General features: G+C 40.7%; 1 protein-coding gene across 3 annotated transcripts in view; it reads left to right on the top strand.

The window, feature by feature from the left end:
* Positions 1 to 12193, top strand: part of LOC106584953 (spectrin beta chain, non-erythrocytic 1) — a 136250-nt gene that overhangs the window by 45861 nt on the left and 78196 nt on the right. For all 3 annotated transcript variants that reach the window (XM_014170641.2, XM_014170652.2, XM_014170647.2), the window contains 2 exons: positions 3332 to 3483; positions 11781 to 11954. In XM_014170641.2, the coding sequence (XP_014026116.1) occupies positions 3332 to 3483; positions 11781 to 11954 (326 nt within the window). The remainder of the gene's footprint in view (positions 1 to 3331; positions 3484 to 11780; positions 11955 to 12193) is intronic.

The following is a 12193-nucleotide window of genomic DNA, read 5'->3' as shown; positions in this document are numbered from 1 at the left end:
GGTCAGGGTTCAGTATTAACTGAGCGGTCGATTCCAAATCAATAGTGTTTATAATCAAAGGATACCTTTTATTTCATATGGTGATATAATGTTTTGTGCTGCAGGGACGGGGATGTGAGGAATAGGTTCGACCTTCTCTAATTGTTATTCTTTCGGCAAGATCGTCAAACGTGTCAAATAAATCACTCATAACAAAAAAGTCAAGAGGGCCTTGGAGTTCATTGCAAGGTGCAGCCAGTCCTGCGTGCGGCGAGGTCATCTCTCTCATTCCGTCATGTGGCAAACGAACAATCAAATCACATGCTTACGTCTTTGCAGGGATAAGGAATGCAATAACAGGAAAATTGGGGAAGATTATAAATAAACCCGCCTTGTGTTCATGGATATGAACTCTGAGCCAGAGGGTGGGGCATTGTCCCTGTCAAGGGCCCCGAACATAAACAGGATTCCCACTTTCACTTTTTTTACATTTTAAAGCTATGGCTGTATCTCATTAGTCTGCAGTGGCTTTCTCCCCTCGTCTCCTCACTTTCATGCGCACTGTCCTGAGAACCCAGAACAGATGACAAACAATATGATCGACCCCCTATCGAGCATTTGCATTCACCTGTCCATTTCCTTCATCTCAGTGGAGATGGAGAGACCAGGAGAGGAAGCCGTAAGAAATTCTGTAATAGGTCTGAAGAGGCAAGGCCACCAGTCCCAATCCAGTCTAGTTGTTTTAATATCTGGATCATGAAAGGATGATGAGTTGCATGTGACAAAGCGGACCAATCACCCACAATGACAAAAACCTCTCATATGACACAATTATACAATGAGTATCATTACTGTTACTGTATATAACAACACATGGGTTCCATCATTTGCCACAATACTTAGCTACACAGTATTTATTTTGTTTACGTAAAAAGTGTTACATCTGAATGGCAGTCTTACAAGCTTATTGACATTTTCAATCTAACCTTAGGGACCCAGTGAGTACACATTTTAACCCCTGGTCGGGCTCGGGACGGACATCCAGCGAAAAATCCTATCGCCACAAAATTACAACAAAAAAAAAATCTATTTTTTTTTCAAATTATAGCGTTTTATAGATACACCTCTCCTGAATCGAACCACGTTGTCCGATTTCAAAAAGGCTTTACAGCAAAAGCAAAACATTAGATTATGTTAGAGGAGTATATCGTAAAAGTAGCCACATAGCCATTTTCCGACCAACCACATGCATCACAAATAACCAAAAAACAGCTAAATGCAGCACTAACCTTTGACAATCTTCATCAGATGACACACCTAGGACATCATTTTACACAATACATGCATTCTTTTGTTCGATGAAGTTCATATTTATATATAAAAACAGCATTTCACATCGGCGCGTAACGTTGACTAACTATTTTCCCTCAAATGCATCCGGTGAAACAGCGCTACAATTTACTAAATTACTATTTGAAAACATTTTTAAAATGTAATATTGTCATTCTAAGATTTATAGATGAATATCTCTTGAAAGCACCTGTAATGCCAGATTTAAAAATAACTTTACTGGGTAATCACACTTTGCGATAAAAGGGGATGCGATACTCAGAACAATAGGCTAGCAATACAGGTCAGCGCCATCTTGGAACAATTGTATATCAAATCTAGTCTTGTATACTATTGTCAATAATCCTTTACCTTTGATTATCTTCATCCTTAGGCACTTCCAGGAATCCCAGGTCCACAACAAATGTATTTTCGTTCGAAAAAGTTAATCCTTTATGTTCCAATAGCTTGTTCTTGTTAGCGCGTTCTGAAGGCTGCACCAAAAGTTCCGACGTGCGCGGGGCTACTCTTTCAACAAAATGCATTTTTTTCTTATTTAGGTTCTTTCAAACATGTAAAACGTTGTATAACATAAATCTTTAGGGCCTTTTTCAACCAGAGCTCCAATAAGATTCAAGGGGGACGATTGCATTGTCTTTATAAACGTTTCGAAAGGGGAGGGTAGCCAGGGGCGCCGGCGTCATAATGGTGATGGCCCTCCTCATGTGACCACGTTCCACAGCGTGTCATTCAGTCAGTTTTCACAGTAGGAGACTCAAATCACTTTGTAAAGACTGGGGACATCTAGTGGAAGCAATAGGAAGTGCTCAATGAACGGTGTGATTTATAGGCAACGAGATGAAGTTGAGTCCGCAATTCAGAATTCCACTTCCTGTTTCGATCTGTCTCGGGGTTTTGACTGCCATATGAGTTCTGTTATACTCACAGACACCATTCAAACAGTTTTAGAAACTTTAGGGTATTTTCTATCCACAAGCATTAATTATATGCATATCCTAGCTTCTGAGTTTGAGTAGTAGGCCGTTTAAAATGGGCACACATTTTTTTCAAAAAGCGCTGTAGCGCCCCCTATCCTAGGCGACCGTCAAGAGGTTAAATATGCTTTAGCCCAGCACTAAAACACCTTATTCAGTTGATCAGAGGATGATTACAGTAGTTGATTAGTTAGATCACTACTCTATAGTATTTCAGACTTGAAATTAAAAGACCAGGCTGTATAGGGACAGTGTGAGCTGTTAACTATACTTCAATGTCTTGTTCCAACATTATTATCTTCCATGGCCTTATTACTAAAGCTACTTTGACAAAGTAGTTCACTACATCAAAGCTATATTGGGAAAAATTATATCTATATCTTAAATGTCATAGATTACAAATTGCAAGAACCGATCACTCTCTTAAACACAAAAACAATATTTCAAGTGAGATTTAGGAACGTCTGATGCCCAAATAAATGATAAAATACTGCGTATTCCACCCATATTTTCTTCTTTTTGCCAAAAAAGTAGTGTGTAGTTCCAGTAGTTAGCTACACGGCTACATGGTCAAAAAGCAATTAACTACTGCAAACACTACCAAGATTTTAATTTAATCTACCACCAAGCTACTGCAAAATGTAGTTTAATTACTAGTTGAACTACATGTAGTTCACTACTCCCCAACACTGCTAATTTGGCAAACATAGGGCAGCAGGTAGCCTAGCAGTTAAGAGTGTTGGGCCAGTAACCAAAAGGTCACTGGTTCAAAACCCTGAGCCGTCTATGTAAAAAATCTGCCGATGTGCCCTTGAGCAATGCGCTTAACCCTAACTGCAACTGTAAATCGCAATTGAGAATCATGTCGGCTAAAATGTTTTTTTGTTTTTTTTACCCCAACGCAGCTTATCCGTCAACAGGAATTCACTTGTTTCATATCCCAATTAATTTAATGACATATCACTTTGACATAGCTTCTCTTTATTTCTTCCTTCTTAATTTTATTCCCTGTCTTCTTTTCTCTCCAGATGAGCGCGAAGCGGTGCAGAAGAAGACCTTCACCAAATGGGTGAACTCTCACCTCTCCCGGGTGTCCTGCCGCATCACGGACCTGTACAGGGACCTGAGTGATGGACGCATGCTCATCAAACTGCTGGAGGTGCTGTCTGCGGAGAGACTGGTGAGTACTGTGCTACCCGGGCTTGTATGGATCAGTTTAGCCTTTTAGATCACAATGAATAAGATTACATGGACAGGGAGGACCTGATCCTAGATCAGAACTTCTACTCTGAGATACGTGTGGGTCGTTCCACCAAAAGAATGCCTTTTGCGTCAATTTGATATTTTAAGTAGCAGTTTTGCACCTATATTGCATTTTAAAAGCATGTTATATTAAATGAGTTGCTCTTTAATATAGACCACATGGAGAACTGAATAATTCAATTAATATGAATAAAGACTTACTAAAGTGCCAAAATTCAGCATTTTGACATGTCCCTCCGTCAACCCTGTGTAATTCTAGGAACATTTTAATCCACTTAACGACAACATTTCTCCAAGTTTAACCATCATTGTAAAGCCTTAGTTTGTCATTTCTGAAGATTATTTATTTCTTGTGATTACTGATTCATTTACATTTTAAGGTCAACCCTGTTATGTGAACTGAACACTCATTTTAATGAGGTGAAACTATTTATTTTTTAATATTTTTTCCTAAAGAAACATTGAACATCTAATAGTCAAATCAGTGTAAAAGCTTGTCAGTTGGTTCTACTCTTTTGCAATTTTCTGGTGTTTTGTGGTGGAAAACTGAGCGGGTTGAGCATTACACGTCAACCCTGTTTCCCATAGATAGACAGGCTAGAAAGGTTTTAACAATTCCATTTTTTTTGTGAAGTTTGCATTCAATTACCACTCCCTGTTGCACACAACAAGCTTCCATTCCCCCTGTCACAAGGAGATTTCTGATTGATTTAAGATGAAATCGCCAACCCTGTTACATTTTTGGCACTTACTATAGATAGTAATTTTTTTCATTTAACCTCTTGACATGGGAAAACGTGTTTATGAAGTTGAACATGCTCTTTATGACAGAATGTTAAAATTTGGTGAAATCAAATGTTTTTTGGACTAAGTTACAAAAGGCACCGAATTGGTGGAAACACCCATGATACATACTGTAGCGACCCGCAGTACCCAGTGTTCACGGGGTCCGACATGCCAGTCAACCCGCTATCTGCCAACCATGGAAATGCCTGGAATGTTCTGGTGCCGGGCATCCTGGTGGTTGGTGGAACGGCGGGGAGGATCAAACTGATGCGCCTGGCACGTACTACCATAGACTGTTCAAAGGCACTTAAATATTTTGTCTTTCCCATTCACCATCTGAATGGCACACATACGCAATTCATGTCTCAATACTTAAAAATCTTTCTTTTACCTGTCTCCTCCCCTTCATCTACACTGATTTTAAGTGGATTAAACAAGTGACATCAATAAGGGATCATAGCTTTCATCTGAATTCACCTAGTCAGTATTTGTACATTCAGTGTATATTACTAAAGTGCAGTTATTGAAGCAGGTGGGCTGTCTGGGATTTTTTTGTTGTTGCTGATGTCGGGAAAAGATATCCATACGGTCAGAGCCATATATCATTAAAGGGTCCGCTGTCCAGGCTTGTTATCATGTACAAGGCGCCCGATAAGATATCTCACTCTATTAGAAAATACCCAAAAAGGCACATCCCATAATGTACTCTACCAAGGATACTCTATGGCAGGGGTAAGCAACTCTTACCCTATGAGGTCCGGAGCCTGCTGTTTTCTGTTCTACCTGAATTTATTGCACACACCTGGTGTCCCTGGTCTAAATCAGTCCCTGATTAGAGGGGAACAATGAAAAAAATGCAGTGGATATCATGACACAAGGCGAGACCCAGATGCATATGGCTGGAGTTTAAGATGTTTAATAATTCAAAAAGGAGTAGGCAAGAGAATGGTCGTGGACAGGCAAAAGGTCAAAACCAGTTCAGAGTCCAGGAGGTACAGAGTGGCAGAAAGGCTCGAGGTCAAGGCAGGCATAATGGTCAGGCAGGTGGGTACAGAGTCCAGAACAGGCATGGGTCAAAACCGGGAGGACTAGAAAAAGGAGAATAGCAAAGGCAGGAGTACAGGAAAAAGGCTGGTTGACTTGGAACATACAAGACAAACTGGCACAGAGAGACAGGAAACACAGGGATAAATACACTGAGGATAAACAAGCGACGTCCGGGAGGGGGTGGAGACAATAACAAGGACAGGTGAAACAGATCAGGGTGTGACAGTGGAACTGGCTTTGAGGTCCAGAGTTGACTTTGTGGGCTTTATGCAATGTGGCTATTGGGGTAATCCATGTGTGCAATTACAAACAGCAGTTGATGTTCAAAACTCAAAGGGCTTTCCCTTTTGTATTGTATTGTATTGTATTGTATTGTATTACGGTACTTGGCTGTTGTAATCCCCAACTCCTATTTTTGCATTTCCTCCTGAGAAAAAGGTCTACTTGACATGAATTAATTCCTCTGGGCACGCCTTGTGCTGGGTTTAATTTTTCACTTTCCTGGTCAATGTGTAACTCGATTTGAGTTTAGGCACAGCAGGTAACAGCTATTTGCCAGGTAGAGGCATGGGACCGAATAGTATTTGGAATTGTTCAAATACTTAAGCTGCGCTTGACTGAGCTTTCCTGGTGCAATGTTAACAATGGAATAGTCCCAAAACAGCAAACCCCGCCCATCTGGCACTGCAGGCAGGCTCAAGCAAAAACTCCAGGTATTTGAAAGATTGTAAATACTATTTGAACCCAGGTCTGGTACCATCTTAGGTTACCAGGATATTGTGCAACACATAGGAGGATGATTCGACTTGCATAGGCCCCATACCAGTGTTCTTCTGACCCTGTTATGTGTGTCTTCAGGTATCATGATATGGAAATCAGTAAATAGATCATACACAAGTCATATGTTAACCTCTATGGGCTAGGTGGGACGCTTGCGTCCCACCTACTCAACAGCCAGTGTAATCCCGTGGCGCGATATTCAAATACCTCAAAAATGCAAAAACTTCCATTTTTCAAACATATGACTATTTTACACCATTTTAAAGACAAGACTCTCGTTAATCTAACCACACTGTCCGATTTCAAAAAGGCTTTACAACGAAAGCAAAACATTAGATTATGTCAGCAGAGTACCCAGCCAGAAATAATCAGACACCCATTTTCCAAGCTAGCATATAATGTCACATAAACCCAAACCACAGCTAAATGCAGCACTAACCTTTGATGATCTTCATCAGATGACAACCCTAGGACATTATGTTATACAATACATGCATGTTTTGTTCAATCAAGTTCATATTTATATCAAAAACCAGCTTTTTACATTAGCATGTGACTAGCATTCCGACCGAACACTGCCGGTGAATATACTAAATTACTCACGATAAACGTTCACAAAAAACATAACAATTATTTTAAGAATTATAGATACAGAACTCCTCTATGCACTCGATATGTCCGATTTTAAAATAGCTTTTCGGTGAAAGCACATTTTGCAATATTCTCAGTAGATAGCCCGGCATCACAGGGCTAGCTATTTAGACACCCAGCAAGTTTAGCACTCACCAAAGTCAGATTTACTATAAGAAAAATGTTATTACCTTTGCTGTTCTTCATCAGAATGCACTCCCAGGACTTCTACTTCAATAACAAATGTTGGTTTGGTCCCAAATAATCCATTGTTATATCCAAATAGCGGCGTTTTGTTCGTGCGTTCAAGACACTATCCGAAAGGGTAAATAAGGGTGACGAGCATGGCGCATTTCGTGACAAAAAATTCTAAATATTCCATTACCGTACTTCGAAGCATGTCAACCGCTGTTTAAAATCAATTTTTATGCAATTTTTCTCGTAAAAAAGCGATAATATTCCGACCGGGAAATCATTTTTTATTACAAAGAGAGTGAAAGTAAAAGCATGCTATCCCCTCATGCACGAGCCTCAGTCTAATGGCCCTCTGATAGAGCAATTGCCAAACGCGCTAATGTGTTTCAGCCTGGGGATGGAATTACATCGTTCAGCTTTTTCCCGCCTTCTGAGAGCCCATGGGAGCCGTAGGAAGTGTCACGTCATGCCAGAGATCCCCTGTATTTGTTAGAGATGATCAAGGAGGGCAAGAAATGGTCAGACAGGCCACTTCCTGTAAGGAATCTTCTCAGGTTTTGGCCTGCCAAATGAGTTTTGTTATACTCACAGACACCATTCAAACAGTTTTAGAAACTTTAGGGTGTTTTCTATCCAAAGCCAATTATTTGCATATTCTAGTTACTGGGCAGGAGTAGTAACCAGATTAAATCGGGTACGTTTTTTATCCGGCCGTGCAAATACTGCCCCCTAGCCCCAACAGGTTAATAAGCACTGAGAAGTAGTGGTGTAGTGGAGGGTAAATACACCTAAATGTCATTTACAGACCTTTTTTATTTTGTGCGAGCATTTACCCACTTACTGCGGGAAAATGTATTGAAAATATAGGGACTGCTACTTTATTTACAGCTATCAGAGTTTACCCACCTATGCTTTTACCAGTACATCACTCCTCATAAGCACTGAATATCTTTTTGTCACTACCTAGCACTTTTTTTATGACATAATTCAAGATGCTATACATACAGAATGTGCTTAAGAGCATTGGACCTCTAATTGAAAGGTCACTGGTTCGATTCCCTGAGCCAACTAGGTGAAAAATCTGTTGATGTGCCCTTGAGCACGGCACTTATCCCTAGTTGCTCTGGATAAGAACGTCTGCTAAAATGTAGAATACCCAGCTGTGTGTACACGTACATATATTGCATATAAAATGCAAGCCATGGTCTCCCCACATTTTGTACGTCATCTTTCAGCAATGATTAAGTAAAGTGAACCTGTACAGACTGTAGGAATGAGGCTTCCTTTACATGATCTCATGGTCTGGTAGAAGTGTTTATGTCATTGCTACTCAGCTGGCGCTGCACTCCCGGCTCTTACAGAGTATACATCTGCATCTCAAAGAGCTGCGCCACCACACAGCATGCCAGTGTGTTTCCACAGAGACACACACTCAGGCGTACATGTACACACACAGAGATACAGACACACACATGCCTTAGAGATCAGCAGTGTATTGTGCTGACTGACTCAGCAATAGGAGTTGAATAGGGATTTTTCTTTCACTCTCACTTGGGTGTCAATCAAATGGTGTTAAGAGACAGTAAGTACATTTTTGAATTCTTCAATCCAAACCATCATCCGTTTTCGGGGATACATTTTCTTCTTTCAACACAGTGAAAAACTAGGCATGTACAGTACTGTATTTTAAATTAAATAAGCAGTTATGTTTTTGTTTTACACTATTGACTCAGTTCTGCTGGTGTAGTGGAGGGTAGCTTCCAAAACGTGCCAGCTTCCAATTTTGTTTACATTTTATACCCAGATAGCATTTTTGATTTTATAGGGTTGACTTCCCCCTGCCTGCACAAAGGCCTAGTCCCCTCTCTTCTGCTCCTCCAAAACCACACCTCAGAGTAAAGTCTCCACGCACATCAGAGGGCAGAGGGCTGCTTTATTGCCGGGTTACTCATTCACTTTCAACAGACTAAAATAGTCAGCTGCATCCTCTGCTTTTAAGAGAGTGAAGAAGTGGCATGTTGTGTATATAAAACCCTTCAAATACATATGTCATATACTTAAACTTGAATGAATTTGAGGTGAGCTTGAATTAGCTTTGTTTGCACTTTTAGGACTTTTACATTGGTTCCATTGTGCAGCTCAAAATAAATCAAATACAGCTTGAAAGTATTTCACATATGTATTTGATGAGGTCTGCTAATCATTGACTGGAAGGGTTACAGAATGTAGCTCAACATACTATACATTGGAAAAAGCTAAATGAAGTGAAATGCTAAATGGCATAGTAAGGATCTGTTCCTTTTTTTATGTAATCACAATTTTTTGTCAGGTTGAATTTGCAAACATGATTGCACTTTTGATTTCATGTAGACTACCAGGCAATTGTAAAAGTGTGTATATACTGTATAGTGTATGTGGACACCCCTTCAAATGAGGGGATTCGGCTATTTCAGCCACTCCCGTTGCTGACAGGTGTATAAAATTGATCACACAGCCATGCAGTCTCCATAGACAACATTGGCAGTAGAATGGCCTTACTGAAGAGCTCAGTGCAGCACTAACCTTTGATGATCTTCATCAGATGACAACCCTAGGACATTATGTTATACAATACATGCATGTTTTGTTCAATCAAGTTCATATTTATATCAAAAACCAGCTTTTTACATTAGCATGTGACTAGCATTCCGACCGAACAGTGCCGGTGAATATACTAAATTACTCACGATAAACGTTCACAAAAAACATAACAATTATTTTAAGAATTATAGATAGAGAACTCCTCTATGCACTCGATATGTCCGATTTTAAAATAGCTTTTCGGTGAAAGCACATTTTGCAATATTCTCAGTAGATAGCCCGGCATCACAGGGCTAGCTATTTAGACACCCAGCAAGTTTAGCACTCACCAAAGTCAGATTTACTATAAGAAAAATGTTATTACCTTTGCTGTTCTTCGTCAGAATGCACTCCCAGGACTTCTACTTCAATAACAAATGTTGGTTTGGTCCCAAATAATCCATTGTTATATCCAAATAGCGGCGTTTTGTTCGTGCGTTCAAGACACTATCCGAAAGGGTAAATAAGGGTGACGAGCATGGCGCATTTCGTACCAAACTGCCTCTCAAAGCAATGTCAGCACAATAACTGTTTGTCGGAAGCTTAATGAAATGGGTTTCCATGGCCGAGCAGCCAAGCGTCGGCTGAAATGGTGTAAAGCTCACTGACATTGGACTCTAGAGCAGTGGAAACGCTTTCTCTGGAGTGATGAATCACACTTCACCATCTGGCAGTCTGACGGACTAATCTGGGTTTGGTGGATGCCACGAGAACGCTACCTGCTCCAATGCATAGTGCCAACTGTAAAGTTTTGTGGAGGAGTGGTCAGGGGCTGTTTTTCATGGTTCAGGCTCCTTATTTCCACTGAAGGGAAATCTTAACGCTACAGCATATAATGACATTCTTGACGATTCTGTGCATCCAACTTTGTGGCAACAGTTTGGGGAAGGCCCTTTCCTGTTTCAGCATGACAATGCCCCCGTGCACAAAGCGAGGTCCATACAGAAATGGTTTGTTGAGATCGGTGTGGAAGAACTTGACTGGTCTGCACAGAGTCCTGACCTCAACCCTATCGAACATCTTCGGGATGAATTGTATAGCCGACTGCAAGCCAGGCCTAAATGCCCAACATCAGTGCCCGACCTCACTAATACTCTTGTGGCTGAATGGAAGCAAGTCCCCGGAGCAATGTTCCAACATCTAGTGGAAAGCCTTCCCAAAAGAGTGGAGGCTGTTATAGCAGCAAAGTGGGGACCAACTCCATATTAATGCCAATGATTTTTTAATGAGATGTTCAACGAGCAGGTGTCCACATACTTTTGGTCATGTAGTGTACAAACATAAACAGAACTACATATCAGTATGAACACACTTTTTAATGGCATGGGAATAATATAATTGAAAACTTAAAAGGATAGTTCACCCAAATGACTAAATTACATATTAGTTTCCTTACCTTGTAAGCAGTCTATGGAAAAGGTATGGACAAGTTGGTAGAGCTGGTTGATAGAGCATGGTGCTTGCAGCGCCAGGGTTGTGGGTTAGATTCCTATGAGGGACCAGTACGAAAAAAAGTATTTACAAGTATGAAGTCGCTCTGGATAAGAGCGTCTGTAAAAAAAGTGTATGACAGCAATCCATGCTTTGGTTTAGTTCCCCTGGCACTGTTTCGACATGCTAACGTTTTAGCATTTGTGGCACAAATCCCATTCAAGTCATGGGACCGATATTATCCTCACAATCAATTTCAGATACTTTTGAATGATTTGGGCTTGATGTGCGAAAAATGCTAATGTCGGTACCATGACTTGTATGGGATTTTTGAAACAAATACTAAAACAGTGACAGGGAAACTAAACCAAAGTATGGCTGGCTGTCATACCTTGTCCATAGACTGGAAAGCAATGTGTAATTTTCTGTAATATGGGTGAACTATCCCTTTAACTTTAGGCCAACAAGTATAATGCATTATGATGCCATGGGCATGTATGATCCTATAGTTTTTTTGGGGAAGCCTTATAATTAGACAGTGTAAGGGCTCATACTGTACATGCTTATAACAATAAATAAAGTGTCACCAACTTATTTTTTTAACCTACTGCCACTCTCAACTGATTGTAAGTTGCTCTGGATAAGAGTGTCTGCTTAATGACTAAAATGTAAATAAAAACGTGTAAAACTCTTGTAGCTGACGTGTTCGGTGTCCTGTCTCCCCAGCCCAAGCCCACCAGGGGACGGATGCGTATCCACTGCCTGGAGAATGTGGACAAGGCCCTGCAGTTCCTCAAGGAGCAGAGGGTCCACCTGGAAAACATGGGCTCACATGACATTGTTGACGGCAACCACCGCCTCACCCTGGGCCTCATCTGGACCATCATTCTCAGGTTCCAGGTAAGAGAGTCTTCCAACCAAAACACATGAAATGTATGTCTGATGCAGAGGTGTGGCGGGGAGAAATTATTTGCTAGAAATGCTGTTCTAGGTTTTCAATTGGGTGATGGATAAGTCTTTGCAACATATATAACGGACAGCGCAACACAACCCGAGGGCCTCCCCCAAAGCACTGCTCCGGTTGAAAATCATTGAATTGCTGTGTTTTTTATGCATCAATTTGTCTGGTTTGAACGCTC

Source organism: Salmo salar, chromosome ssa02 (assembly GCF_905237065.1).
Source record: "Salmo salar chromosome ssa02, Ssal_v3.1, whole genome shotgun sequence".
NCBI lineage: Eukaryota > Metazoa > Chordata > Actinopteri > Salmoniformes > Salmonidae > Salmo > Salmo salar.
The sequence above is the reverse complement of the archived record's forward strand: the minus strand, read 5'-3'. Positions and strand labels throughout refer to the sequence as shown.